The sequence below is a fragment of the Rhinopithecus bieti genome, unplaced genomic scaffold (assembly GCF_001698545.2).
Source record: "Rhinopithecus bieti isolate Rb0 unplaced genomic scaffold, ASM169854v2 scaffold_23325, whole genome shotgun sequence".
Lineage (NCBI taxonomy): Eukaryota > Metazoa > Chordata > Mammalia > Primates > Cercopithecidae > Rhinopithecus > Rhinopithecus bieti.
In genome coordinates this window covers 101577-126652 of record NW_016810673.1, presented here as the reverse complement: position 1 = coordinate 126652, position 25076 = coordinate 101577, and the positions used below count along the sequence as shown (strand labels likewise).

Below are 25076 nucleotides of genomic sequence, written 5' to 3'. Positions count from 1 at the left end.
GTTTACGGCCTTTTACTTAAGTTTTGAAGGTTGTTCATGGGGCTCTGGCCTAAAAGAAAAAAAAGGGGATATAAATTTTCTCCTTTTTCTTCCTGTGTTAATTGCTACATTACAAGAGGCTTCTTGATTTTGCAGGAAGCAGAGGGCATTTCTGAAATGCTAAATTACCTACCGACCCAGGAACAAACACTGGCCAAGGAACAAAACCTGAGGCTGTGGAATTTTGAACTTTACACTAAATTACACTAAAACGCCTTTCTCATCTCTCCGGGGAACATCGTTTAGTGCCTAATAATCCTTTGAAGTTTGAAATATTTCCACGTGAAAAGAAAGTTCATACTCTTCACACAACCAGAAGTTAGAGATAATGGAGAAACGAAAAGTGAATTAAAACCAAGGTAAAAGTGTACAGTAGAATAACTTGGGTCATTTATCAGTCCTCAAATAGCTTCTCTGTGTGCAGCTGGGGGTGGGTTCAGCCAGTTATTGTCAGTCTAAGAGAGAAGAGATGAACTCACGCACAGAAAACCATAATAGTGTGTAGGGAACAAATACACAAAATTAGTGCAAACAGACACAGCTGTGTGGGCTAAACAAACAGACCAGGAGAGCCAGAAACCAGTCAAAGCCCAGTAAACTTGGCTGGAAAGATCTTTAACAGGAACCATATAGAGATTTTCAAGAACAAGAAAAGTAGAGTTAGAGAGAAAGACTATAGCTAAGAGGAAGATCAAAGAGAAAGATTAAAGAATTCTTACTTCTGATAACAATAGAGATAAATGTCAGGCAAGCATGTCCGTTACTTCTGTGAGGTCCGAGGAAAGTGTACAAATGAAGTCCCCATGCCACACATCTTAAGGTTTCTCTTTGCCTTACTCCAAGCCAAACAACCCAACGCCTGCTCCTTCCGGCTCCCTCTATGGCCAGGTTTGAACTAGAATTCTTGGACTTCCCAGGGCTGCTTGCCAAAATGTGGTAGTATAAGCAGAATTACCCCAGGCCTCAGCCTGCTCCACTCCATTGGAGAGAGACAGTCTCTTGAGTCTTCTTGTGTTCCTATACATTCTGCTGGGGATGCCAAGATGGAAAGGCTCTCACTGCTCTTTTATGATGGGCCACCTCTCAAGGTTGTTATGAAGCTGGTAACCTGGACAGATGAGGTAATGTCTCTCTCTGGGCAAGAAGCAGGCTTATTGCTTGCTTGCTATAAAAGCAGTGGATTCTCCAAGCTCAGGCTTCCTTAGCTGTGACACAGTCCCCACTGAGAGCACAGCATCCACCCAGATCTGTCCTGGCACCTGGGGGCAAGGAGAACTGATACATATATGCTTATGCTCACACTGCCTGCTGAGCAATAGAGTCCTTTGTCTCTGACCCAGGAATCTCATGTCTTCTACAAATAAGGCTAAATTGAATCCCAGAGCTGACATATTGTGAAGGATGTCATGCACACACCAGTCCTGGTTCAAACTCCATATGCAGCCCTCACAAAGAGCTGTCTCTGTCTACCCCATTGGCTTCATTGGTGCCCGCTGGTCACCAGGTTTGCCCTTCAGAGAACAGATTTGGGGCAGAAGTCCACATACGCCCTGGAAATGAGCTAAGACCTTTGGACAGGGAATTCCAAGATCCTAGGTAGTAGGGCAAGTTCTAGAGGGCTAGGGTGAGAGCTCCAGATGGACGCATCCCTTTGGTCCTGCCAACTACGCATCCCCTGGAGGGGGACATGGCTAAAGGACAGCCAGCACAGGGCCCTCTGGAACACTGAGTCCAAGTCAAGGGCCCTTGTGTCCAGGTCTAAAGTTGGCTCTTGCTGGGGCAAGATCCTTGAAGGAGCAAGAGGCACAGCAGCAAGAGAAACCAAAGTAAGGGTCAGTTCAAAAGTTAAGTGACCAAGTTCTCACCCCCTTCTAGCTCTAAATGTTTAGATTACTTTAACCCCACCAGGCCTCAGTTTCTCCTTCTGTAAAATACAGTGATTAGCAGTTCAATACAATGATGTCTAAGGTGTATCTCAAGTCTAAGCTCCTACGATTCTACAAATCCATGCTCAAGGAGAGAGGCTGCAGCTCACAGCCCTGAAGAAGCCTGAGAACAAAATAAGTAAGAAATGGAGCAAACTGAGCCACAAACGCCTACAACTGATGGGCTGGCCAGTGTATGTGCATCACTCGTGCAGAAGAAAACTACACCAGTAGGAAAAAATGACAAGATTTCTCAGGGATGAGACCAGGGTGGGGCCATCCAGAGAGCTTGCAGCTTAGAGAGGTGCATTCACTTAGAAAAGCCAGAAGGATTCTCTAGCAGCCACACACGGGCACTGCCCAGACACTGGCAAGTGAAAATGTATTTCTTGATGGAGCACAGGAAGGAGGGCCCCCTGGGAAACCATCTCACTCCCATCTTACACATTTCCTGATAGCATGCAATTAGCCGATCACCTCAGCAAAGGAAGTGTGAAGGTGCTTTCACACCGCTTCAGCTCTGTTCCGAGAGGCTCCCAGAGAAAAACTGAAGAAAGATGAAGAAGACTTCCTCATCTCTCCCAGCCCTGTCCTCTTCCATTTTCCGTGGCTCAGATAAAAGGTCTTTTCACCTAGAAATAAGTAATAGGCTAGGTGGCTGCTGCTGAGTCCAATACAAAAAAAAAGAAAAAGAAAAACTAACTCAGGATTGACTCATAATCCGAGCACAAATTTTCATCTGGGTAGATGGGAAAGTCCCCTGTGGGGTATTGTATAGGAGTGGAAAAAAAGTAAAGAGGTATCATTTTCTTCCATTTGGTCAGTGATGAAACAGCCACTCCCCTTCCCCGCCATGCCATGCCATGCCACATGAAACAATGGCCCCCAAGGCCTCTCCACCCCCCATTTCTGGTGACCCAGGATCCTGTTCACTTATCAAAGTTGTTCTACTTCCGTCCAGGTGCCTCTGAAGGATGATAATATGAGAAGCACCAACAGGAACACACACACAGGTATGCATTCCCCAGCCCAGCCCTGCACACAGCTCAAACACCGGTCACCTGCATGGGGCGATGTGAGTAAAGGGGTCCCGACGTCTTCCCTTGCCCAGCGCCCCAATCACCAGTTCCCCATGGCTGGCTCTACGGCAAGGCATTGCCAATGCTTACATCAGTCATTTTGGTTAGCGTGGTGTTTTCTGAGTACCACAGAGGCCCTTGGCAGAAAACAAAGAGAAAGGGGGAAGAGCAGTCAGAGGAACTCTAGGTCCATTCTCCCTGTTTGAGTGAGGCAGCCCTGCTTTTATTTACTTCCCTCTCAAGCCAAAATACATTAAAAGCTACTGATTTTGTTTGTCTGTTTGTTTTGAGATGGAGTTTTGCTCTTGTTGCCCAGGCTAGAGTGCAATGGCACAATCTCGGCTCACCGCAACCTCCGCCTCCCAGGTTCAAATGATTCTCCTGCCTCAGCCTCCTGAGTAGCTGGGATTACAGGCACATGCCACTATGCCCAGCTAATTTTGTATCTTTAGTAGATACAGGGTTTCTCCATGTTGATCAGGCTGGTCTCGAACTCCCAACCTCAGGTGATCCACCAGCCACAGCCTCCCAAAATGCTGGGATTACAGGTGTGAGCCACCACGCCCAGCCTTAAAAGCTACTGGTCTTATATATTATGACCTTAGGAGGTCCCTGCTACAATTATCTGTGGGAAGATCACAGATGAATCCATTGCCAGCCATTACTACCATAAAAGTTTTGTCCACAAGGAGACGTGAGTCTTGAAGAGGTAGAAGACATGGGAGAAGAAGCCAAACGGAGCCACTGCGCTCCTAGAGTCAAGGGAAGGCACAGAGTACAGGGAAGGAGGCCAAGGGGAAGAGGAACATCAACACACTTGTCCTGCTTTGTAAGTAAAATAAGCCAGACAAAGACAAATACTGTATGGTATCACTTACACCTAAAAAAAAAAAAATTAAGTCAAACTCACAGAAACAAGAGAATAGAAAGGTGGTCACCAGGGGCTAGGAGTGGGAGAACTGGTCAAAGAGTACAAACGTTCAGTTATAAGGTAAATACATTCTGAGGATCTACTGTACAGCATGGTGACTAGAATTAAAAATGCCATATCATATACTTGAAATGTGCTAAGAGAGTAGCTCTTAAGCATTTGCACCAAAAAGGAAAAAAAAAAGGTAACTATGTGAAGTGATGGATGTGTTAATTAGCCTGACTGTGATAATCATTTCACAATATACACATACATCAAATCGTTACATTGTATACTGTAAAAATATGCAGTTATACCTTAATAATGCTGACAACACATAAACAAAAAACTTTCCCTGCTTTAACAGGTGGCTAAACTAGCTCTGGTCACATTTAGTAACAGCAGCCTGTCAGGGAAGGCTAAAGATCCCAAAAGCATGAAGCAGATTATTATTATTATTATTATTATTATTATTATTATTATTATTTGAGGTGGAGTCTTGCTCTGTCACGCAGACTGGAGTGCAATGGCACAATCTCGGCTCACTGCAACCTCTGCCTCCCAGGTTCAAGCGATTCTCCTGCCTCGGTCTCCCGAGTAGCTGGGATTATAGGCATCTGCCACCATGCCTGGATAATTTTTGTATTTTTAGTAAAGATGGGGTTTCACCATGTTGGTCAGGTGATCTCTGACCAACAGGTGATCCATCTGCCCCGGCCTCCCAAACTGCTGGGATTACAGTGGTGAGCCACTGCACCTGACCAAGGTAGATTATTTTTAATGGTGAGTCAAAGATCCTGTAGAAATGTATGAGAATATGTCCAGTGTTTTGTTATGTGGAAATAGTTCTTAATAAAGAAGTATGCACAATATAAATATGTACACATAAAATATTCCAAAACGTAAAGATAGTTCTAAGTGAAAGGATTCTATTTTTTTTCTACATTATTTTAACAAGGAGCACATATTATGTATGCATCTTCCTTAAGTCTGAAACATATGATAAACAAGCAAAACTATATCAAACTAAGAAACTTCTGCACAACAACAACAAAAAACAATTAACAAAATGAAAAGGCACCCCACGGATTGGGAGAAAATGTTTGCAAACCATATAAACCATGAGGGGTTAATATTAAAAATATATAAGGAATTCATACAACTCAACAGCAAAAGAAAACAAAACAAAGCCCAATTTTAAAAAATTGGCAAAGAACCTGAATAGACACGTCTCTAAAGAAAACATAAAAATGGTCAACTGGCATATGAAAAGGTGCTCACTGACACTAGTCATCAGAGAAACACCAATCAAAACCCTACATGATATCACTTCACATCTGTTAGTACAATCATTATAAAAAAGACAAGGCGTGACAAGTGTCGGAAAGGGTGTGGAGAAAAGGGACCCTTCCACACTGTTGGTGGTAATGTAAATCAGTAAAACCATTATGAAAAACAGTGTAGAGGTTCCTCAAAATATTGAAAATAGAACTCGTATACAAGCCAGCAATCCCTCTGCTGGTATATACCCAAAGACAATGAAATCAGCATCTTATAGAGTTACCTGTGCACCCATGTTCATTAATGCTTTACAAAAAGATTCTGCTAGTAACTGGAGGAGAAATGATAGAATTCTATAAGGCTACTTTCAAACCCCTAATGTATTGATCTCTCTAGTCAATAAGTGTACATTGTTGAGAACCAAATAAGCAAATTTTATGTTCCTTCTGCTGGAGGCATGTAGTGGAACCTATGACGAATTCTTACCAAAAACTGAAACCAAACAAAGTAGAGTCTGTAGTGGGCGTAGGACTGTGCTAACAGACCCCACAAGGATATTACAAGTAAACTAAGACCACGGAAGGCTCTATAGGACAACTGACTCGGCCTTTACTAGATAACAGCAAAGACATTCAAGAGAACTTACAGACAAAAAGACATAATGGACATATCAAACAGTTTGAACACATGGACCTTATTTGGATATCTGACTCAAACAAGCAAACAAAAATGAAAATGTGCAAGGAGGGAGGAAAGAAGGGAGGGGGGAAAGAAGGGAGGAAGGAAAGAGAAAGGAAAGGAAAGGAAGGAAAAAAGGAAGGAAGGAAGGGAAGGAAGAAACTAAGAAAAAGAAAAAAGAAAGAAAAGAAAAAGAGAAAGAAAGGGAAGAGAAAGAAAAGAAAAAAGAAAAGAAAAGGAAGGAAGGAAGGAAGGAAGGCAGGAAGGAAGAGGAAGGAGGAAGAACGAACGACACGAACGAACGAACGAACGAACGAACGAGCGAGCAGCACAGTCCACCTGCAGGGGAGAGGAGAGACTTGCCAGGCAAGGTGGTGGATCGGTCCTTCTCCCTCACACAGCCCGACTTTGCCCCCAGCACATCCCCGCTGTACCTCTGCTGCCCCCATGTGGCCGAGGGAAGGCCTGACACTGAGCCTGTAGAGGACGAAACCTGAACACAAACTCCAAGGAGGTCTTTGACAGATTGCTCTTCCCTTTTCACGAATTCCTGGCCAGGATTTGTCCCACCCACTCAGGAACATGGGGCTGCTGCGGGAGCAAGTGCCAGGATGGGTGCTGGGATATCTGCTCAGAATGCTAAAAACTTGGATACAGACACTGACTGGTCAGGATCCAGAGAACCAGAGCCGCCTCAGGCAATCCCCCCAGGGGAGAGGGAGTGGAGATAAAAAGAGAGGAAGCCCCAGGAGACTAAGGGCCAAAGGCAAGCAGTGAAACCAGCTCCCTGGCCTCCTGAGATCAAGGTAATGCCACGCTAAGTTGGTGGCGCTTACTCCCTTTGGGCAGTCTGTCTTACAGATCACTTACGTGAACTGTCCCTGACTGCTCTCTGAGCACACGTTCCCAGAAATGCAGAGAAAATTTCACGGGGATCCCACTGATGGTAGTTTTAGCTTATGTCTATATTAGCCAGCTTTTTGAGCAACAAACCATAAAGAATCAGGAAATGGGAATTAAATTCATTTGTTATTATCAAATAACTTGCAAAGAGATTTAAACTGATCCCTTAATATTTGCACAACTGTTACTGGGCATTAATGCTGACCCTTAATCTGATTAAATTTTTGTTTACCCATTAAGTTCATTTTTCTCTGCTTAATTTGTTGGATCTCTAACACTCAGGGTGACAGGAGTCTCTGACTAAGAAATAACTGTCACAGCACAGGTACTGTATCACGTGTGAACATGAACACATACATTCTGGATGAAACTCCCCAAAAGCCAGTTTCTTAACCCTGCACTTTCACCCCTTCCTCCTGCATATGACCCAGACATAAACCTCCATATACTCCTCCTATACTGAGACTCCAGAGCCAGACCACCTGGGTTCAAATGCAGCTTTAGCATTTACTGTGTGACCTTGGACAAATCACCTAAACTTTCTGAGTTTCAGTTACCTCCTCTATATAGTGAGGATGATAATAATGGCACCTCATAGGGCTAAATGAGTTCATAGCTGTAAAGTGCTTAAAACAGACTTGGCACAGTAAGTGCTAGAGGAATTTATCAACTTGGTACCATTATAATTTTTGTAAAATGGGTTTGAAATGCAATTAATTAACAAACTAGTTAATTTTTAAAAACAAATTTAAAAAACAATTTTCAGCTGGGCACAGTGGCTCTGACCTGTAATCCCAGCATTTTGGGAGCCCAAGGGGGGCAGATCATGAGGTCAGGAGATTGAGACCATCCTGGCCAACATGGTGAAACCCCATCTCTACTAAAAAAAATACAAAAATTAGCCAGGCGTGGTAGCACATGCCTGTAGTCCCAGCTGCTTGGGAGGCTGAGGCAGGAGAATCGCTTGAATCTGGGAGGCAGAGCTTGCAGTGAGCCGAGATGATGCCACTGCACTCTGGCCTGGGTGACAGAGCGAGACTCCATCTCAAAAAAAAGAAAAAAAATACCAATGATTTTCTCTTTTTTTAAACTAGTAAGTATCATTTGCTACTAAAATTGGATTATAATGAAGTGGCCAGTGCCTCCTTGTTCACCTCTAAATTTTGATGTCATTTTCAGGAGAATCAGGCTTGTTGATCTTATTCTCCCCCAAGCCTCTTTTTCAACCCCCTAGTAATAGTCCTTGTCATGATCACCTTCTTCTTCAATGCTACATCATTTAGGAAAAGTAAAGAATATGCATGTATGTGTACATGTGTGTGCATATGAGAGTCTGTCCATGTGTATTGAGGATGTGAATATGACAGCATGTGTGCATATGTTTGTGTGTGTGCGAGAGTAGCACGTGTACAAGCATGTGTGCATATGTGTGTGTGTAGCAGGAGTGGGTGGGTAGAGTTTGGCCATGCTGAGCATCTCAGCACATCTGCACTTCCACTGTGAACTCCTCTACTTTTCTTCCATCCCTGGTTCTGGATTCTATCCTCTTCCTTCCCCACCTTCCATTTGGCAGCACAATCAGCTCTCAGTCCAGTGACACTTACCTGTTAGTGTTCTCTAGAACCTCCACCTTCTTCCGAAGCTCCAAGTTCTCAGTTGAACAAGACTCCACTCTACAAAGGAGAGAGAAAGAAGAAAATTATTATCCATAGAGCAAACACTAAGCCAGGAGCTAGGGTAGGTGGGGATGAGGAAAATGAGGGTTGGGGGGGATCTGCTACTCCATGGAAGTGCGGGAAAGTATGGAAAGAAGGATGAAGAGACGTAAGAAAAAAAAAAAAATAATAGGCCAGGCGCAGTGGCTCACGCCTATAATCCCAGCACTTTGGGAGGCTGAGGCAGGCGGATCACAAGGTCAGGAGATCGAGACCATCCCGGCCAACATGGTGAAACCCCGTCTCAACTAAATATACAAAAATTAGCTGGGAATGGTGGCGTGCCCAGCTACTCAGGAGGCTGAGGCAGGAGAATCACTTGAACCTGGGAGTTGGAGGTTGCAGTGAGGCAAGATAGCCACTGCACTCCAGCCTGGTGGCAGAGAGAGACAAGAAAGAAAGGAAAGAAAGAGGAAGGAAGGGAGGGAGGAAGGGAGGGAGGGAGGGATGGAGGGAGGGAAGGAGGGAAAGGAAGGAGAGAGATAGAGAGAGAGACAGAGATAAAGAAAGAAAGAAGAAAAGAAAAGAAAGGAGCTGGGGCCAGGCATAGTGGCTCATGCCTGTAATCCCAGCACTATGGGAGGTTGAGGCAGGTAGATGACTTGAGGTCAGGAGCTCAAGACCAGCCTGGCCAACATGGTAAAACCCCATCTCTACTAAAAATGCAAAAATTAGCTGGGCATAGTGGTATGTGCCTGTAATCCCAGCTACTTGGAAGGCTGAGGCAGAAGAATCACTTGAACCTGGGAGGCAGGTTGCAGTGAGCCAAGATCATGCCACTGCACTCCAGCCTGGGCCACAGAGTGAGACTCCATCTCAAAAAAAAAAAAAAAAAAAAAAAAAAAAAAGAGGGAGCTGAGTGACAAGTGCCTGAATAATGAAAGATGAATAGGGACAGTATAAAATACGACCCTCTTTTAGGGTGTTACAACCCTCTTTCCTCTTACCTCCTCCCTAGTGTTCTCAATGCCCATCATACTTCTCCCCCTATACTACAATAATCTGGATACTCCCGGCTACACTCTTACCAGGACTGATAAGAAGTGAAGAGACTTAAGCAAAGGGCAGGACAAGAGGGAGGACAATAGCCCAGGACAAGGAATCCCGGTGCTGCCAAAAGAGACAGTAAAGAGATTTTGATAAAAACATCTTAACCCTGGATGCCCATAGAAAATGGGGGACAGCATGGAACTACAGTCATCCCATTGTATTCAGGGGGGATTAGTTCCAGAACTCCCCATAGATATCAAAATCTCCAATGCCCAAGTCCCTGATACACAGTGGTGTAGTATTTGTATATAACCTTTACATATCCTCCAGTATATGTTAATCATCTCTAGGTTATTTACAATACCAAACACAATATAAATACTATGTAAATATGTGTTATCTTGCATTTATAGTTGTATTAATTTTTGTTGTAGTTTTTTTTTTAATTTTTTTTATTGAGTTGTTTGGTTTTGGTTTTGGTTTTTTGAGACAGAGTCTCACTCTATCGTCAAGGCTAGAGTGCAGTGGCACAATCACAGCTCACTGCAGCTCAATTTCCTGGGCTCAAGTGATTCTCCCCTCTCAGCCTCCTGAGTAGCTGGGACCACAGATGTGCACCACCATGCCTGGCTAATTGTTTTTTATTTTTTAGGGGGTCTGGCTACATTGCCCAGGCTGGTCTTGAACTCCTGAACTCAAGCAATCCTCTCACCTTGGCCTCCCAAAGCACTGGGATTACAAGAATAAGTCATCACACCCAGCCTATTGAGGTTTTTTTCTGAATATTTTAGACCCATGGTTGGTTGAATCTGAGGACGCTGAACCCCCAGATACAGAGAGCTGACTATGCTTAATGCTACATTACCAGTACTTAAGTCAGGTGATAGAAGCACTAGACTTTAAATAGTAACTTCGAGAAACAGCCAGGAACCACCAGCCACTCCTTTCCCCAAATCCACATGAAGTTCATTCCTGGGTCTGGGGCCTCATGCTCATCTTAAAAAGATCTTAAGTTTGTTAGCTGAAGAACTAACTTCTAGGGCTAAGACAAAACTGTATTTAATTCCTCTTTTTCTAACAGCCCGCCTGATATTACAGACTTTTTAAGAGAACAAAGATTGCCTTCAAGTGTTTTTGCAAAAAAACATGAATTGTAGTGGCTGGAAAATAAAGGCCGCCAACCTGACATCTTTCTTTCCCTGTGTGCCCTCTCTATAGAGTGTGAGGGAATTTGGCCAGTGGGGGCTGATTAAGTAGCACTGCTCCTTTCCGCTAAAACAGGGTTTCTCCTGCTAGGAGTTCCAGGAATGTGCAGGAATGTTAATATTTGTATGTGTTAGAAAGGAAGTCTCTGAGGACTCCGGGGTCCTGGCTGGCAGTGGTGTGATTCAAACACCTACTAACGTGCTTTTACTTCTTTCTTGCTTTATTATAGACATCTCCTCCAAATAACCACTAGGTGGCAGGCAAAATACAGCTGATAAACCACCGGGTTTCCAAGGTGGCCAGAAAGAGGAATTGAACTGCTTCTCCCTGATTCTCCACACACCCACATTTCTCTGTGCATATTGCCCGTACTGCCCGATGAACACAACAGTTTGCCAGCAGGCTTACTTTTTCTCCAGGCTGTCCATGTATTCTTTCTTCTTTCTCCTACTTTCTTGGGCAGAAATCTGAGAGAGAGGGGTGGGAGGAGAATGATTAATTTCCAGCTCTGAGTAAACCAGTTAAGATAGGAGGTGGTTAGCATAGAAGTCACTAAAGCCCTGCTCACTTCTGCAAGCTGCTTGCCATTTGTTTAAGCTACTAGTCACCTATTCTGTCCTCCTGGGTTTCCAGCTGCCGAACTCACACCTACTTTCCTACAAAGTAGGCCCCCAGTAAAATGGACACTGAGTGGCCAGGCGCGGTGGCTCACGCCTGTAATCCCAACACTTTGGGAGGCTGAGGTGGGTGGATCACTTGAGGTCAGGAGTTCAAGACCAGCCTGGCCAATATGGTGAAACCCCATCTCCATTAAAAATACAAAAAAATGGCTGGGCGCAGTGGCTCATGCCTGTAATCCCAGCACTTTGGGAGGCCAAGGCGGGTAGATCACCTGAGGTCAGGGGTTTAAGACCTCTCTGGGCAACATGGTAAAACTCATCTCTACTAAAAATACAAAATTTAGCTGGGCGCGGTGGTGCGTGCTTGTAATAACTTGGGAGGCTGAGGCAAGAGAATCGCTTGAGCCTGGGAGGCAGAGGTTGCAGAGAGCCGAGATTGCGCCATTGCACTCCAGCCTAGGTGACAGAGTGAGACTCCGTCTCAAAACAAAAAACAAAAAAACAAACAAATTAGCCAGGCATGGTGGCGCACATCTGTGGTTCCAGCTGCTTGGGAAACTGAGGTAGAAGAATCACTTGAACCTGGGAAGCAGAGGTTGCAGTGAGCTGAGATCACGTCACTACACTCCAGCCTGGGTGACAGAGTGAGACTCTGTATCCAAAAAAAAAAAAAAAAACAGAAAACAAGAGAAGAGAAAAAAATGGACACTGAGTAAGGAGCCAGGCCCGAACATGTGGCTCACAAACCATCAGTGTGGTCTCAGATAAGTGAGTTTAACTCCCGGACCTCTGCTGGCTGAACTACATCTATAAAGCAAGACAGCCGGGGCTTGGTCACACATCAACTTGCTGCTGGTTCCGCGCATGGATAGAGTGACACTAAGCTCTTGTCTTCCTGCCCTCTTTGCCCCCACCCTCCCGGTAGGCCTGTGCCTCAGCCATCCCCTTGGTTTTCATTAGCCCTGCTCAGCACTGAGGGGCCTAGGGGTAGGACACTACTGAGTCCAAATACAGACCAGCAAACTGCCGAAGTTTTGTAATCACTAAACCCTACAAGAAAGAAAAAATTAACCAAGCACTCTCAATGTATTTGTATTATATATATAATACATATATATGCTGTATTTTTTATATATATAATACATATATATGTATAATATATAATACATATATAATATATAATACATGTATAATATACAATACATATATTATATATAATACATGCATAATATATACAATACACATATAATACATATATAATATATACAATACATATATAACACATATATAATATATAATACATACATACATAATATATATAATACATATATATGTCTACTAGAGGAAACTATTGTATATATCATAAACCCAAAATTTAAAAGGCTGAGATTTTAAAGAAAAACTAGATGGAAATTCTAATAGCTTCCTCCCACCCCTGAATGCATCATCGTGGGCACCAAGGAGGTAGACACTGATTTGGGAGTCTGCTGGCCTCAAGAGGGATGGGATGGGCTGGAGGAAGAGAGAGGCACGCGGTGAGGATGCTCCTCCCAGGGCCTAGGGAAGGGAAGGGCTTGGCCTTGGTCTCTGCCATGGGATGGGGTAGTGCTGGCCATTGGGAAGGCAGGGAAGGGGATGCTGACTCGATTCTGCTCGTGTCTCTGCTCTAGAAGTGCCTAGATTTGAAAGGCTCACCTTATTCTTGATCTTCCTCCGAATTTTCTTCAGGGCCTTTTCCTCTGATTTTGACAGGGGCAATTTGGTGGGGATGGGATAGCCCTCAGCGATCAGGGTCCTCTTTTCCTCCTCTGTCAGGACCAGAGGGCCCGACCCCTGCAGTTTCTGTGCAGACCAAGGAGCAGAAAAGGGTCAAAGAAAAAGAACTGGGACCATTGAAGAATAGCCTCCCGATGGGGTGATGAGAATCTGTTACAATGTCTTACAGAAGGCTCTGAGACAAGGATGCCCCACCTGCTTTGGGTGATAGATGGGTATTTTGAAAGGCATGGGAAGATGGGGAAGACACTCCCATGTGAGTGTTATAACCTAGGGGTTATAATTCAAGGAAAATAATAAAGAAACCCCCACCCATTATTTCCCAGGAAGCACCCCGCTCGCTAAAACATGAAAAGAAAAAGTAGAGAAGTCATTTCCCACATCCCTAGAGATTTCCTGGCCTTGAAGTGATGAAGGATTCATTTGCAGCCCTGCTTTGTACAAGAATTTTGTTGTTCTCCTTCTGAAAATGCAATTTTATAAGGTGCTCTCTACACACCAGGAGTCACTTCTCTCCTCCACTTTTAGCTAAGGGTGCAGAGCACCCAGGGACACACCTGCAGACTCTTTCCAAAGAAGCCTCTGGCTTCAGCAGTCTCAGACTGTCCATCAGCAATGAAGACAAGAACAGTAGCCCATCTCATGGACCCCACAGTAGAATGGCATGTTTATAATTAATCAGAGTCCCTATTGCATTTTAGCTCCATACTAAATGCCATAGAGGACTATCTCTCAAGTAGTTTGCGATCAAGACTGTGAGACTGAATTGATATCCATGAAAGGATAAGAGTAATTAAATGCTAAACTGTACTCTTAGCTGATATGGTTTGGCTCTGTGTCCCCACCCAAATCTCATTTTATAGCTCCCATAATTCCCACGTGTTGTGGGAGGGACCCAGTGGGAGATGACTGAATTATGGGGTGAGTCTTTCCCGTGCTGTTCTTGTGAGAGTGAATGAATCTCACAAGATCTGATGGTTTTAAAAAACCGGAGTTGCACTGCATAAGCTCTCTCTTTCCCTGCTGCCATCCAAGTAAGACATGACTTGCTCCTCCTCGCCTTCCACCATGATTGTGAGGCTTCCCTAGCCATGTGGAACTGTAAGTCCAATTAAACCTCTTTCTTTTGTAAATTGCCCAGTCTTGGGTATGTCTTTATCAGCAGCATGAACATGAACTAATACATTAGCTAAAGGTGCACTAAAAATTTGAAGTAAGAGAATACTGCTATGAGCTGTGTGATCAGGAAAGGTTTAGGGCAGGAGATGAGATTTGAATTGGGCCTCCTGAAAGAAAGGGGATGATTTACATAAGAGAGAGGAGTGCATTCTAAGCAAAAGGCAGTATTTTGAAAAGTCACTGAAGAAGCCACTCTGCCTAGTGTGGGTAAGGAGTTCTTGAAGCAGCGGAGGGTTGGACACCTGATAATGAGTAAAGGTGTCACGGCTTGCTGCCAATAGATGATGGGGAAACACAACACAGTTGTTGGGCAAGCATCTGACATGGAGAAGAGTTCCTCCATCAACATGTAGAATGGACAGATCATAGTAGTACACACAGGTATATAGGATACAAGTTATTCTAGTAATCCAAGGAGTGAAGTCAGGTTCCAGTTGAAAAGGTGAAGAAAGAGTGGAAAGGTGAATTCCCTTGTCCTCAGTAATAGTGAAATATAAGAATGTGGTTACAGATCTAGAACTTTCAGGGACGGAATCAATACAAACTTTCAGAGTTATGTTAATTAATGGATGCATGGTTCTTACAGAATTTTTAAACATCTCATTTCATTTAAATTTTCTAGTTGTGATATTGTAAATTCAAAATAGCTGATTATAATTTTTATAATTTCATAGAAACCAATTCACTCCTAGAACAATAAGAAGTTAATGATCCATTCTTCTTTATTACGGTGTCCTCATGATGAACGACGGGTCTTGATGTCTGATCGGAGTTCCTGGGTTAAGAGCCATACGACATACAGAAAAGGCTTAAATTGTTTTTGACCTTTAGGCATCGAAGACATTAATCTCACAGTAATTTTTAAGTTCACCGAAAATTGCTTATTTAAAATATAAAAGGTATTTCCTATGACATAGGTCACGAGGACCATTAAATTAACACAAATATTTATGATAGAACTTTGAGGAGAAAAACCCCAAATTTTTATTCCTCATGCCTATAGCTCTGTAAAATAAACATACTAATAAAAACTGGAAGTGTGCATGTGAAAAGGAAGAGAATTGTGGTAGTAAAAGGTGAGATGTGCGGGCAGTTCTTAGAAGGTGTTCTTTAGGGTTGACATCACTCCGCTTTCGCCATTAAACAGAAACTTCTTGACAAAAGAGAAAAACAAACAGCCTTGAGTGGTCCCGCTCTGGATACAGCCCCATGGGAAGGAATGGAGAGGGTCCCTTTTGGTCCAGGAACGCCCGCTGCATACTTACATGAGGAGCCGTGAGGAGAGGGGAGCTGGAGAGGGCGGAGGGGGCCCGGGGTGCAGCTCTGGAGGGGCTGTGGGTCTGAGGCAGGCTGAAGGGGTGCAGGCGTGGGTTGGGACTCAGGCTGCCTTCTGAGTCACTGCCGTGACTGCTCGGGGGCGTGGGTGGCAAATGCAGGTGGTCCACTGGGGCTGCAAAAAACGAAGCACATCTCATCCATACCAGAGCCACAAATCAGAATACAACTGATCTCTGGGACCGCGAACTAAAGCACAAGGGGCCTCCATGAGCTGACACGGACAGATCTCCAAAGTGCAGAGGCTGGATACAGGAATCCTCCTTTTGGATGAAAAAGGAGAGAAAGAGGATATGGACCCACATTTGCTTGTACTGGCAAAAAGAAACACTGGAAGTGTATACAAGAAACCAATAAACGTGCAACCAGGGGCCAGGCGAAATGGCTCATGGCTATAATCCCAACACTTTGCGAGGCTCGGGTGGGCAGATCAAATGAAGTCAGGAGTTTGTGACCAGCCTGACCAACATGGCGAAACTCCGTCTCCACTAAAAATACAAAAATTAGCTGAGTGTGGTGGCACACGCCTGTAGTCCCAGCTACTTGGGAGGCTGAGGCAGGAGAATTGCTTGAACCCAGGAGGCGGAGGCTGCAGTGAGCCAAGATCACACCACTGCACTCCAGCCTGGGAGACAGAGCGAGACTCCGTCTCAAAAAGCCAGAGTGGCTGCTCTGAAAAAAGCCGGTTTGTTTCTGGAGCAATGTGAGTGGTCATGCCCGCAGGCAAGACGCCAGGCATTCTTCAGTCAGAAAACATGAAATCCATCTTCAGATAGGGGAGTGGGCACAGGAAAAGTAAGTGAGAGTTCAGTGGGGAGACTTTCTCCTGTAAAGTCTCCGCCCTTCCTCAGGGAGGCACAACACCCTCTCTGCCAGGGCCTATGGAGCCTTGGTCAGTGTCCATCAAGCATCTCCAGGGCAGCAGAGATGGGCTTCTGAAGGAGGAATCCAACCAGGATTCCTTGAAATGAAAGCACTCTTGGTTCTCACTGTTCTTTCTGAACAGTGCGTATTTCTGTTGTACCAGCCACTGCTACTGAGCCAAGGAAGATAACTGCAGGTAAACACTTCATTCCTGGAGCCCCCAGGACAATGAGCCCTCTGTACAGCAGCCCCACGGTGGGCAAGGCCCACACAGCTGAGTCTGCTCGGCCAGGGAACTAACTGCTGAAGGCCATGAGAAGCCTCAGGGCACCACCTCCTTGTCCCTTCTTCCGATGGAGACCACCCAACATACTATGGACGGGAAGGGCCCTCCTGAGACAAAACAACTGACCCAAGAAAGATGACCTCATTCATAGCTGTCTGATACAGTATGGCTGTGTCCCCACCCAAATCTCATCTTGAAATGTAGCTCCCACAATTCCCACCTGTGGTGGGAGGGACCCAGCGGGAGATCACTGAATCATGGGGCAGTTTCCCCACGCTGTTCTTGTGGTAGTGAATAAACCTCATGAGAGCTGATGGTTTTATAAGGGGAAACCCCTTTTGCTTGGTTCTCATTTTCTCTCTCACCTGCGCCTTGTAAAATGTGCCTTTTGCTTTCCGCCATGATTGTGAGGCCTCCCTATCCATGTGGAACTGTGAGTCCATTACACCTCTTTTTCTTTATAAATTGCCCAGTCTCGGGTACTTTATCAGCAGCATGAAAACGGACTAATATACTGCTCTCAGAGAGGAAGAGCAGCAATCAGCAGCTCTCTCCTACAGGAATACCTGAATAGCCGAGGCCACAACAGGCGATGCCCGGTCCCCCCGGCCCTGGCATGCTATTTTTTCTTCTCTCTCTCTTTCATTGCCATTCCCTGTCTCTCTCCCACCCTTTCTTTCTCTTTCTGCCACATACAGCTTTTCTCTACATTTTGCCTCTTTCCCTTTTTCTCTGCCAGTCTTGCCAAAGAGGTCCCTGGGGTTTTTAGTCTCTGTGGGCACTCTTAAAGCTAAAGAATATGCTAAAATAATCCTTGTCGCACTATTCCCACTACTCCTGCCACAGGTGCAGGCAGCCCAGGAAGGGAACGACATGCCTTAAATATGCAGGTGCTTGGCTAAGAAACAGGAGTCCTAAGCATGTTAATCAAGGTTTCTTGAATGCCATGAATATTACGGCATTTCATGGTTTAAAAAAAAAAAAAAAAAAAAAAAAAAAACAGGAAGCAGACGAACCTAATAGGGGCTCTGTGCTGTTACATTCCCAAGAATGTACCTAAAGTACCTAAAGCCACCCTGTCCCTTTCACTTGGTGGGGGCCAAATTATTCTAATACTGTTCTCCCGTCTAAGCAGAGGGCCCCTCACAAAAGACAGAAAGAGAATGATGAGAAAAGCAAGTGAAGCAACTTAAATCTTGTCTTTCCTACCTATGAAAGAGCTACAGAGCTGACCAGAGGCACCTCAGGATCAGATTTCTAAATATCATTTGAAATGCCGCTTTTGGGTTACTGCAAGGTCTGGGGACAAGAAGCTACTTTGCCTAGAAATTGCTGCAGTCAAGGATATAGAATTTCCTTATCTCTGTTTATCCAGGATAATAAGGAAGGGCTGTCCTTTACTTTATTCTTGAAACATTTCTCCTTCAATAACCCTGGATTCAGAAGCCACTATGGGTTTCATTGTTATGGTGATGACACTTCTGAACCACATCACAGCATAAATTAAAAGAGTAAGATGCATTTGATAGTCATAACTGGTGTTATGCAAATGAAAGCAATTACTTTGAAGCGGTATATAAAGCTGCAAGGCACTATTGTCTGTCACTCAGTGCAAAGAAATAGTGTCTCCATATGGATTCTACTCAGTATTATTAACTTTTAAAATTTAATCATTTATTTATTGATAATAAAGGCAAATAAAGGGCCAACCCTGACTACATTGTTACAAATCAAATCCTCAGTTAGTTTCTAATGGAATGAAGATAGCTGATATTTTCATGAGAAGTGCTCATATGTAAATATCCTCACATTTATATACTGTGGCACATATACCTTTTTGGTGACAACTGTATAAGCCAATTTCTTATTTGTTGACCAAAGTAATGAACTGTACTTCAAAATTTGTACTGAAAGTATGAATGGGACCAGATGAGGTGGCACATGCCTATAATCCTGTCACTTTGGTGGGCCAAGGTGGGAGGGTCACTTGAGCTCAGGAGTTTCAGACGAGCCTGGGCAACACAGTGAAACCCTATTTCTAAAGAAAATACAAAATTCAGCTGGGCATGGTGGTGCATGCCTGTAGTCCCAGCTACTTGGGAGGCCGAGGTGGGAGAATCGCTTGAGCCCATGAGGTTGAGGTTGCCGCGAGCCAGGACTGCACTACTGCACTCCAGCCTGGACAACAGAAGAGACCCTGTTTCACAGAAAAAAATAAATAAACAAAAAGTAGGAATGAAAAGGGAAGTGATGGCATGACTGAAGGCACAGAAGTGAGAAGAGCAGGACCTATACAGGAGAATCTGCATATACAAGGCAGCAGAGAGAGTTTCATTAGACTTTATGAGGCTCAGGGGTCTGCATCCGGGATTCCTAGCTATGGGCTTCACAGGACAACAAAGAGGGAGAAACTCAGAAAAAAACTGACATAGAGAAAGAGAAATATAGACATATAACAACCTTGGCCAGGTGTGGTGGCTTATGCCTATAATACCAGGACTTTGGGAGGCCGAGGCGAGCAGACTGCCTAAGGCTGGAAGTTCAAGACCAGCCTGATCAACGTGGCGAAACCTCGTCTCTACTAAAAATAGCAAAATTAGCTGGGTGTGGTGGCGCACGCCTGTAATCCCAGCTTCTCAGGAGGCTGAGGCACAGGAATCGCTTGAACCTGGGAGGCAGAGGTTGCAGTGAGCCAAGATGGTGCCACTGCACTCCAGCCTGGGTAACAGAGTGAGACTCTGCCTCAAAAAAAAAAAAAAAGTATGAGCACCTCTCAAGGACGTGTTAATTCTAAATGGATGGATGTCAAGAAGCCCAAAAAGATGCACAACTATAAACTATGAACATGACCAAATAGAGAGGAGGCTCCTTGCAATAGCTGTCATCCAAAGTCAATGTTTACAAACAATGAATTGGCCGCATAATTAATTATGAATTTACTTCACAAAGAGTTGAAACTAGAGTTGTTTAAAATAAGCAAGGTGCCTTTGTAGATGGTTGTTGATTTGTGGGGTTCTACAGGGTTCACACCTGGATGATTAAGAGCTGCAGTTCTCTTGTTTGATAGTGTTTGTAGTAGCGGTCCATAAAGGTTCTGAAAAATATCACCCTGGCTAGAAGTAAAATATGGCAACACTTAGCTGAAACTTAATTAAGTGCATATATGGGAAAATAATATTTAGCTTGCAAAATTTATTATTTGGAAGCAAAATTTTTATTTTTTAAGAACAGAGCTATTTCATAAAGCCAGCTACCTCTGTGATACAAACTCATCCCAGCTCTCTCGCCATATTCCCTCTCTGTAGACTCAGAGACCATCTCCACACCCAAAGGGACACAGGGAGGGCAGACAGACCTTCTTTAGGAGAGAAGTTTAGAAACTGATCCACTTCATGAGGCTCCAGCTTAATTTTAGGAATAATGGTCTGGCACGAAGAATCAACCTGGAGGAAGAATTTCAAACACAATTTTTAAAAACCAGTCACAGCCTTGAAGACACACGCAGGAGAGCTATTTATCACCTGTGTCTTCCTCTCGGGACAGCCCTGCCTATCCTGGAGAATAGCTGAGTGTACGCAGCTTCCCTGACAGGGAGTCATTTTAGTTCTTAACCTTTTTCTCATCACCAAACTTGGCATTACAGCTGACAGGACCCTCCGAACTTACTTGAGACCACCCTGGGTAACAATAGTGAGACACTGTCTCCCCCAAAAATATAAAAATTAGCCAGTCGTGAAGGCGTGCACCTGTAGTTCCAGCTACTTGGGAGGCTGAGGCAGGAGAATCACTTGAGCCCGGGAATTTGAGGCTGCAGTGAGCTGTGATCATACCTAGGTAACAGAATGAGACCCTATCTCAAAAAAAAAAAAAAAAAGAAAAAGAAAAGAACACTCAGAACTCTAAAGTTGAAAGTCAAATGCTCAAGCCCAAGACTATATCAATATTCTTTTCTAAGTTTTTGTAGTACTGTAAAGGCATTTTATTACAAAATATTCTGGTACTTTTTTTTTGTGGCATCATTCTGCTAACTTTATTCTTTATACACAGTTTGGGTTAAGTAAGAACCAAACACTGCTTCCACTCCCCCTATCCTCACTCCACTTTGGGGGCTTTAAAAAGCGACTAATAGTTGATACTGGTCAGGATTCCCAAGACTGCAGAATTTAGCTGTAGAGCATAACTGTGCATTTGATCTCTGAAAGAAAATAAGAGACCTTCTAAGAGGTGGTGACCTTAGAAGAATGAGGAGGGGCCAAGGGGTCTGTTATCCCAGTTCAGCCTCACACCAGCCTGGGAGTTTTCCCTGCCTGCAATGCAAAGCAGCCTGTAAATCACATACAGCCACAATGCACTTAAATCGAGTCAATCACCATGGAAAACGGGACTAAATTTTAAAAAGTCACAGGCGTCCACCAGCTTGCCCTGGGGTAGGGACTGTGCACCAAACCACATGCTTTCTCTTATATAACTTTATTAATATTGATTATTATATATTATATGTATTATATATTATATATAATAATATTGTTTATAATATATAATTAATATTAATAATTAATGTTATTATTAAGGCTTCTTAATGACTGATGATATCTAATCCTGAAATGCCTGGTAGGGAAAGGAGAAAAGTTACCTGGCCCATACACGGGAGCAAGGCCATGCCTCTGACCTTTGCTAGTTACATGCTTTACAATAATTCAACTAGGCCAGGCATGTGGCTCACGCCTGTAATCCCAACACTTTGGGAGGCCAAGGTGGGCAGATCACTTGAGGTCAGGAGTTCGAGACCAACCTGGCCAAGATGGTAAAACCCCATCTCTACTAAAAATACAAAAATTAGCCGGAGGTGGTGGCAGGTGCCTGTAATCCCAGCTACTAGGGAGGCTGAGGCACAAGAATCGCTGAACCCGGGAGGCGGAGGTTGCAGCGAGCTGAGATCGTGCCACTGCACTCCAGCTTGGGCAACAGAGTGAGACTTCTGTCTCAAAAAAAAAAAAAAAAAGTAATAAATAAAATAACTAAAATCCTGTGGAGCAAGGAGACTAATATAGACCCAGAGAGCCTAGCCTAATAAAGAGACTCAGGTAGCTACTGAGAAAGGAATCCTAGCACACTTGCAGAGGCCTCTGTCTATAACCCTTCATCATGTACACAGATGGACTAACAAGTGAGTATGCAGTGACATTTTATGAGTCTACTGATTCAGTGTTATCTTATTCTGAAGAGGTAGACACTGTATCTTTTTTTCTTTTTTTCTTTTTTTTTTTTTTTTTTTGAGACAAGTCTTGCTCTGTCGCCCAGGCTGGAGTGTAGTGGCGCAATCTCGGCTCACTGCAGCTTCTGCCTCCCAAAGTGCTGGGATTATAGGCATGAGTCACCATGCCCAGCTGCAGGTAGACACTCTATCTTGCTCATAAGAAATCTGACTTAAGGAATGTTAATGAAGTTGTTGTTTATAACCCGAGGCTTTGAACTTAAGGGAAGCTAAGACAGGCTTCCAACACTTGCAAGATGATGTACAAATATGATGCTGGTCCATGGCCAGACACTGGAAATATCCAGAAAGAAGGTAGAGTAGAATTAAATTCTACTTGCGGTAGGCATGGAATCCAGTAAGGAAAAAATCCTGATTTCTTATGCTTTCCACGGGTAACATAATAATAGGTGTTATTATTACTATTAATATTATGATAATGTTATTAATATTGTTAATATTATTCATATTATCATAAGAATCAATAGGTGGGAGGTTCCGGACTTGAGTAAGGACAACTCAGCATCTCACTAGGAAAGTAAAATACTACACAGGAGCTCACATTCCCAGGAGCCACGCACTGTAAGCCACGGATTGCGTCATCACCTCAGTCACTCCCTTTCCACTGCTTAAAAATCAGTGCCACGGAGAATTTTTTTTTACCATAGATATTTTCTGTGTTTTTTATTTTGTAACAGTAATCAAAGAGAGAATGAAATCAGCTTACCTACTATCTTTTTCCGAACAATGGCTTTAAAGGAAGCTGGCACCAAATCAACATACCCTTATTAAATGTATACATATGTATATACACACATATAAAGTTGCATGTCCTTAAATGTACACAGCCACTAACTCCGAAAAGATTAAACACCTTATTGGAGAATGATCTGTATCTTTTAATCCAACCTGTTTATACAGAAGAAAATTGAGCATACCCCAGTATTCATTTCCAGAGGAGGTTCCCCCTTTTCAAACGGGGTGGAGACGGCTGTGATGGTCAGAGTGACAGACGGAACGAGTCCTGGGGGTGGTTCATCTGTAATTGGCTCTGTCTTGATGGTTGTTGAAGGGAAGTCTGTAGACAGGTACCATTTCTCACTTTCCACCTCATCTGCAGGAAAAAGACAAGCACACATGTAAACTTGTTCAGGGCATCAGGCATAAGCAAAACAAACAACCACTGGTCTTTCTCCCCAAAAAAGCTCAGTGATGGATTACTGAGAGTGGAATAAAAGAAAATGAAGTATATGAGAGAAAAGATCGATAGATATGAACAGTAAAGAATCTATACTTATATTCACTAGCATGTGAGTATGGCTAAAGAAACTCTGGAAGGAATCCATAGAAAAAGAGAAACTGCGTTTCTCAGGAAGAAGCCTGGGTTGATGGGGAATAGAATAGGAGGGAGGATTTTGAATATGTAATGAGCTACTCTTGTTGATTGTCAAATCATGTAAATGTGTTATCTAATCAAAAACAGATAAATAAGCAAATTTAAAAACATTAAAGAAAGAAGCAGCTGGGCACAGTGGCTCACACAAATAATCCCAGCACTTTGGGAAGCCAAGGCAAGAGAACTGCTTGAGCCCATGAGTTCAACACCAGCCTGAGCTACAATGCAAGACCCTGTCTCTACAAAAAAGAATTTTTTTTTAATTAGCTAGGTGCAGGGGTGAGCGTCTGTGGTCCCAGCTACTTGGGAGGCTGAGGCAGGAGGACTGCTTAAGCCAGGAAGTCCAGGCTTCAGTGAGCCGTGATCACGTCAATGTACTCCAGAGCCTGGGCAACAGAGTGAGATCCTGTCAAGAAAGAGAGAGAGAAAAAGGGATGGGAGAGGGAGGGGGAGGGAGAGAGAGAGGGGGAGGGAAAAAGAGCGAGGGTGAGAGTGGGAGCAAGCCAGGGAGTGAGAGAGAGAAGCAAGCAAATGGTTGGCAACCAAGGGGAGAAGATGGGAGAGCATGGTGAGTAGGTCTCTCTCTCCTTCTGCCCAAAGGGAAGATATTTGGTTTTTTCATATTTTTTCTTCTCACTCCATTTTTTTTTGTTTGTTTTTGTTCCCTTCTGTTTTCACTGTGATCCCACCGAGGCCTTAAACCTTCACTTAGACTTCCAGAGACTTTGCTCAGCCCTTTGGGAGACTTGGGTTTGCGATAACCATCTGCCCTTTACTGAAATGGACTAAATACTCTTCCAGAGAAAACAGCTGCATCTTGATGAGTCTGGGTCTTGTCTTGTCTTTCCTGATCATCACCAGGCCTGGAGATAGCTAACAACCAAGAGACAAGACAGAACAGACAGAGTGCCTCTGCCACTTAATGCACATTCTTCTCAGAGTCTAAGAGGTACCCTGTATTTCTGAACAAATTACTTTGGAGCTAGCACCTCAGCACTGCCTGGAAAAGCAGGGAGGAGGGAAGGAAAGGAAAAGACAAGAAGGTTGGAAACAGCCACAGAACAAGACAAAGCAAGCTCAAGGCCACATTCCTTAGCTGATACCAGTTTTACTAAAATGAGGCTAATATAAAGCAAAGACATGCTCCTTTATCAAAATGCTTAAACACATACACCACATTTCACATGCTTAGTGACCCATGACTGTCAGGAGAGCCAAGTCGTTCACATTATAAATCCATTTTACATTCAAGAATGTGACTCCAGTTTTCTTATGAAACGGTACAATCATTCAGAACCACTAGTAGGAAGGGAAGGGTAGACACAGAAACTAAGAACTAAAATCTATGATTATTAAAATTGTTTTTCACCCGGGCGCGGTGGCTCAAGCCTGTAATCCCAGCACTTTGGGAGGCCGAGACGGGCGGATCACGAGGTCAGGAGATCGAGACCATCCTGGCTAACACAGTGAAACCCCATCTCTATTAAAAAATACAAAAAACTAGCCGGGCGAGGTGGCGGCGCCTGTAATCCCAGCTACTCGGGAGCCGGAGGCAGGAGAATGGCGTAAACCCGGGAGGCGGAGCTTGCAGTGAGCTGAGATCTCGCCACTGCACTCCAGCCCGACAGAGCGAGACTCCG

At 44.0% G+C, this 25076-nt stretch overlaps 1 protein-coding gene across 1 annotated transcript in view; it reads right to left on the bottom strand.

Moving 5' to 3' along the window:
- Window positions 1-25076, bottom strand: part of CREB3L2 (cAMP responsive element binding protein 3 like 2) — a 130916-nt gene that overhangs the window by 17681 nt on the left and 88159 nt on the right. Inside the window, exons 3-8 of the mRNA XM_017892610.1 lie at window positions 22979-23154; window positions 20142-20229; window positions 15567-15751; window positions 13042-13188; window positions 11135-11193; window positions 8420-8488 (exon numbers count right to left, since the gene is read on the bottom strand). Of these exons, the coding sequence (XP_017748099.1) occupies window positions 8420-8488; window positions 11135-11193; window positions 13042-13188; window positions 15567-15751; window positions 20142-20229; window positions 22979-23154 (724 nt within the window). The remainder of the gene's footprint in view (window positions 1-8419; window positions 8489-11134; window positions 11194-13041; window positions 13189-15566; window positions 15752-20141; window positions 20230-22978; window positions 23155-25076) is intronic.